The sequence below is a fragment of the Nicotiana tabacum genome, chromosome 20 (genome assembly GCF_000715075.1).
Source record: "Nicotiana tabacum cultivar K326 chromosome 20, ASM71507v2, whole genome shotgun sequence".
NCBI classification, from domain to species: domain Eukaryota; kingdom Viridiplantae; phylum Streptophyta; class Magnoliopsida; order Solanales; family Solanaceae; genus Nicotiana; species Nicotiana tabacum.
Window position 1 is genome coordinate 118,153,569 of NC_134099.1, and position 5,746 is coordinate 118,159,314.

The 5,746-nt window shown below is 35.6% G+C and overlaps 1 protein-coding gene across 1 annotated transcript; it reads left to right on the top strand.

Annotated features, from left to right (window-relative positions):
- The first annotated feature begins 798 nt into the window (after positions 1-798).
- Positions 799-2,290, top strand: LOC107791959 (FCS-Like Zinc finger 6). Its single transcript, XM_016614121.2, has 2 exons — positions 799-1,314; positions 1,749-2,290. The coding sequence occupies exons 1-2, from the start codon at positions 1,019-1,021 to the stop codon at positions 1,918-1,920; spliced, it is 468 nt and encodes a 155-aa protein (XP_016469607.1). The 5' UTR covers positions 799-1,018; the 3' UTR covers positions 1,921-2,290.
- The last annotated feature ends 3,456 nt before the right edge of the window (positions 2,291-5,746 follow it).

Here is a 5,746-nt window from a genome sequence, read left to right on the forward strand (position 1 = left end):
TTTGAGCCAAGTTTAGGGGTGATTTAAGGTATTTTGCCATTTCTATTATTTTAGGAGATATTATTTCCTCCGCTCCCATTAAGTTGTCAAGATAAGGTTTTACGCGCCCATAAAAAAAAAATTAATAAGAAGAGTAATTTGACTAATTTATTATTTTTTCTAATTTTTCTAATTTTTGTCTATTTATGTACCTCTTAAATATAGAACAATTAATATTAAGCTTAGAGTTTTAAAAAAAGTAAATTATCTATATTAGTTTTCTGAATTAATAAGTGCTACTTATTTGGGAATAAGTATTTTTTGTATATCTGACATCTAAATAGATTCTCTTTTTTTATTTCATTTTAACAGAGAGAATCTTAAGTTGAAAGAGAAGTCCTTCCCTAGATGATACCTGGGTAGCTGGTATCTCAATAATTGCATAAAAAAATAGAAACTGCTGACATGGCCTCCTAATAATAATGTGAGTACTTTAATTAACTCCAGTGTACAAATAGAGTAACAGAATTTTAAAATTACCTGGTCTCTTAAAAAATACTTTTAACTGTTTGACTACAATAATACATAATAATTGAGATTATTAAGTTAAAATAAGATATAATACAAACATGTTACAACATATTTTAGTACATTGATAGTCCAAAAGTTTTTTACACTTTTACTGACATGAGAAAATTTGCAAACTTATAATATAATTCGTATAGTTTTTGAATATTTAAATTTTTATTAAAAAATATTAAGTTAAGTTAATCTACTTAAACTTACTCCATAAGCAACTGATTATAAATTCAACTTTCCATATTCTTTCCTAGCTTTCCGGCTCTTAGTTTATATCTTCCCACATTTCCTCACTCTCACTCCGTCCCTTCCTTCTTCTCTCTAAAAGCCTCTCTTTCCTCCTCTCTATAAACCTATCTTTTCAACCATGACCAATCTCTAGCAAAGCTGCAAAACAAAACCCTACCAAGAAACAAGAGAGGAGATCGAGAACAAAGGGAAGCATAACAAAAAGGAAAAAATGTTGCTTGGAAAGAGGCCAAGGCCACCAATCAAAAGAACAACAAGCATGAAAGAATTCACCTTGGATCTCAACATAAACGATCCTTCTGTAGCCGTTATAAATTATCAGCCCTTTGATCCTCTCAACCCCTACAACTTCACTGGTCCCGTCCCAATGCCCTCCAACGGCCTAGATCAACGCTTAATCTTGACTCGCAGAAGATCAGCTGATTTCGTTGGAACTGCCCATTTCCTTAGAGCTTGCTCCCTCTGCAAACGCCAGTTAATCCCTGGTCGTGACATCTACATGTACAGGTATACAGATGTATACGATTTAACTTATATACCCTGAGAAGGAGAGCCTTGGCGCAGTTGGTAAAGTTGTTACCATATGTGATCAGGAGGTCGCAGGTTCGAGCCGTGGAAACGGCATCTTGCATAAATGCTGTGTAAGACTGCGTCCAATAGACACCTTCTGATCGAATCCTTCTTTGAACCTCGCGCATAGCAAGAGCTTAGTGCACTGGGCTGCCATTTTTAACTTATACTTGTTTTCTATGTTACTAATTTCATTTATTATTGCCTATCACATGTAGTTATTTTCTAGGCAATCAGATAATAAAATTAATTTATTCTATCAATTTATAGGGGTTGAACTCTTTACATATATGTAGCTAGCTAGTTATTTCTGTATTCTTTTTTGTTGAAATCTATAATAAACTTATTTGTGGTTGTTTTTTTTTTTTCAGAGGAGATAGTGCTTTCTGCAGCCTAGACTGTAGAGAAAAGCAGATGAAGCAAGATGAAAAGAAAGAGAAGTATCCGAAGGTTGCAACTAGGAAAAAAGTTACTAACTCAGCCGCCATGGCCGCCGTGGCAAGCGGAACAGGATCCGACGCTCCACCTCAGGCCAGACCGTAAGCCGGTCGCCGTATAGATTATTACCTATATATAATCACGTTGTTGAAATTAGATAATGAACAAATATTCCAGCTGATGTTCAAGTACCCACTCTTATACATGCTATCAAACTATATATGTATATAGATGTGGGACTAAGATGATGACGATGAATTGTATAAATATTTCTCTTTACTAAACTCCATGAGCAGGTGGATACTGGGCAAGTTTTGAAAGTTTTCATTTAAAGAAGGTGGATCCAGTATTACTTTGTGTGCAACTTCCATTTCCAAGTCATTTTCTTTTGTTTTGTTTGAGCTGTAATCATGGGTTAATGGATCGAAAAAAATGGTGTAGCAGTTTTTACTACTCCAAGTTTTTGTCTTTTTAAGTTTTGGAGTCTTTAGTTTTTCCCCTTCCAAGTTTTGGTATTTATTACTCCATCCGTCTCAAATTATATAGTTGTATCAAATTATTTATCATTTTAGAAGTTTTAGACATAATCAATTATTTTTTCTTCACTTTACTCTTAACCGTAATTGTTTTTGAAAATTGAAAGATCATATCTTAAAATATAAATATCGATAAAATAGTCAAAAAATCCTTCTAATTAAGGGTTTTTAATGGGTGTATAAAGAGAGATACTACAAATAATTTGAGATCTACCGGGCAGATCAATAAATGATGTGACGGTTGTGTAACATCATTCTCTCTATATTTTTCTTTTTCCATTTTACTCGGTAGAAAACATGATCTTTTTGTTTATAATAGTTCAGTAGGGTTTTAATAAGAGATTCCTGGTCACGTGTGAAGAATACTAGTACCTCTTATACCTCTTATTGTGGTACATCAGGAATAAGATCCAGCCTTTGTTAGCTCGGTAAATAAAATATTCATTTTTTTTATTTTAGTACTGCTACCAAAATTGGATTTAGGTTATTGTTCTTATTTTTCCTTATAATTTGTGGACGAAGCATTATTATCTTCCATTTCAAATACAAGTAGTGCCTTTCATCTTGTTAACCTCTCACTCACAGTTTTTTGGACATATTGGGGATTTTTGTAACGACCCTCCCGGTCGTTTTAAGAATTAATGCCCAGATCTCCTATTAATTACTTTCCCCGTATTTGTTTCTGCTATTTTGATTTGCCGGGATGCTTGTCTTTGAGTTTCGTAGAGTTTTGGGACACTTAGTCCCTAAATGAGAGTTTAAGTTTTAGAAATTGGACTGTAGTCGGAGCAGTATGAATACGGCCTCAGAATGGAATTCCGTTGGTTCCGTTAGCTCCATTGGGTGATTTCGGGCTTAAGGGCATGTCCGGATTGTATTTTGGAGGTCCGTAGCTAATTTAGGCTTGAAATGCTGAAAGTTGAATTTTTGAAGTTTCCGGTTCGATAGTGAGATTTTGATATCGGGGTCGCAATGGAATTCCGGAAGTTGGAGTAGCTTCGTAGTGTTGAATGTGACGTGTGTGCAAAATTTCAGGTCATTCAGACGAGGTTTGATAGACTTTTTGATCGAAAGCGTAATTTGAGAGTTTTGGAGTTCTTAGGCTTGAATCCTATGTTAAATTGGTATTTTGATGTTGTTTTGAGCATTTCGAAGATTGGAACAAGTTTGAATGATGTATTAGGATTGGTTGATATGTTTGGTTGAGGTCCCGGGGGCCTCGGGTGTGTTTCGGATACTCAACGGGTCATTTTGGAACTTAGAGAAATTGCAGAAAATTGCAGCAACCCAGTTCTGGTTTCCTTCTTCGCGTTCGCGAGTGGGGTCTCGCGTTCGCGAAGAGGAGCTGGGGCTGGGGGGAGGTTAATGCTTCACGTTCGCGAAGTTTTTCCCGCGTTCGCAAAGGAGGGGGAGATTGTGCATCGTGTTCGCGACCAGGACATCGCGTTCGCGATGAAGGAAACTGGACCCAAGTGCAGCTGTGCTTTGCGAACGCGAGGGTCCTTTCGTGTTCGCGAAGAAGGAAGTACCTGGGCAGTATTTAAATAGCCAATCCACGACCCTTCTTTATTTTTCCACCATTTTTGAACGTGACTGAAGCTTTTGAGGGAGATTTTTGAGGAAACCAAAGGAGAATCACTTGGAGATAATATTCTTGACTTCATAACTCATTTATATGTGATTAAAGGTCTAATTAGTGGTAAAAGATTAGGAAAAAGTCAGTGCAAAATGGGTAATTAGGGCTTGCGATTAAAAGACCTTAAAATGGGTATTTGAGGGGTCAATTGAACTTCGATTTCAGTGTTCTTGATATGTATAGACTCGTGAGAGTATGAAGATTCTGAAATTTTAAATGTTACCCGATTTTGAGACGTGGGCCCGAGGGGCATTTTGGTTATTTTACCTAATTTCGCGTATTAGCTTCAGTTACTTGAAGTGTTATTTACATTATGCAATTGAATTGAATAGATTTGGGCCATTTGAAGTCGAGTACTCATGGTAAGAACGTGATTTCGGGTTGATTTTGAGTCAGTTCGAGGTAAGTGGCTTGCTTAACCTTGTGGGGGGGAAATTCCCCTTAGGATTTGGTATTATTGATAATTAAAATGCCTTGTACGTGAGGTGATGAGTGCGTACTTGTGCTAATTGTTGAAAAATAGGATTTTCATTAAGTAATTAGTAGTATGTTTCTTTCCCTGTTTATACTACTTGCAATTTAGGCCTGTTGTTAGCTTAGGAAAGCATGTCTAATTGACTTAATTGCCTTACTTGCTCAACTGCCTTATTTGGATTACGTGCAACATGCTAGGTTAGAAATTCATGTTTTGCCGTGGTATGGAACTTGAATTGCACTGTGTACTTTTCTTGTTGTTGCTACTGTTTACTTTGGGACTACGGGACGGTATCCCGGGAGATCCCCCTATATGTTTACTTTGGAACTACGGAACGATATTCCAGGAGATCCCCCTGCACATTTACATTGGAACTACGGGACTGCACCCGGTAGATTCCCTATGTACTGAGTATTTACATTTGGGACTACTGTAAGCACGTGATTTTTGACCCTCCCCGAGAATTTTCACATTTTTAGCGTGAATATGTGAAATTGGGTCTAGTATAGCTATTTTAACTATTTTACTTTATTTTGTTGCAAAAAGAAAAAATCACAAAATATATATATAAATTTTAGTTTATGTATTTCTCATAAACTTGAAAAATACAAAAATTGTAGTTTATTTTGGTACTTTATATAAAATTCGAAAATTACAAAAAAATATAATTCTATTAATGATTTGTAGTCGTTTTAATTTTGGAAAAATACAAAAAAATATTACTTTATATTTTGTCTTTATTAAAAACGAAAATTACAAAAAATAGTTTTTTTTATTAATATTCTATAGTCATTTTAACTTTGAAAAATACAAAAAATGTTACTTCATATTTTATCTTAATATTTAAGAAAAACAAAAATTACAAAAAAATAGTTTCATTAATATTTTGTAGCTATTTTAAATCTTTAAAAAATATTTAAAAAAAAGAGGTAATTTTGTTTAAATACTAGTCTTATTTTTGGTAGTTATTTTGCTTACATAGCACTAGTTAAGCAACGTGTTCCTATTTCTCGGATCCGGGCAAAAGAATAATATTCGGGTTCAAACTACCCGGTTTTAGGCCTAATTTTCGGACCTAGCCCATAATAAACCGTGTCCAGGACACGTGGGGAACCCCACCACGCGTGGGGGACATATGCCTCGAACCCCACCACGCGTGGGGCTCATTTTCATGGGCATTGTGTTACAAAAACACGGAAAAGGCCAAAGGAACGTGGGGGGGGGGGGGGGGGACCAACAAACAGACTTTTAAAAAATTGGAGAGGGACTACTGTGCATGGGTTT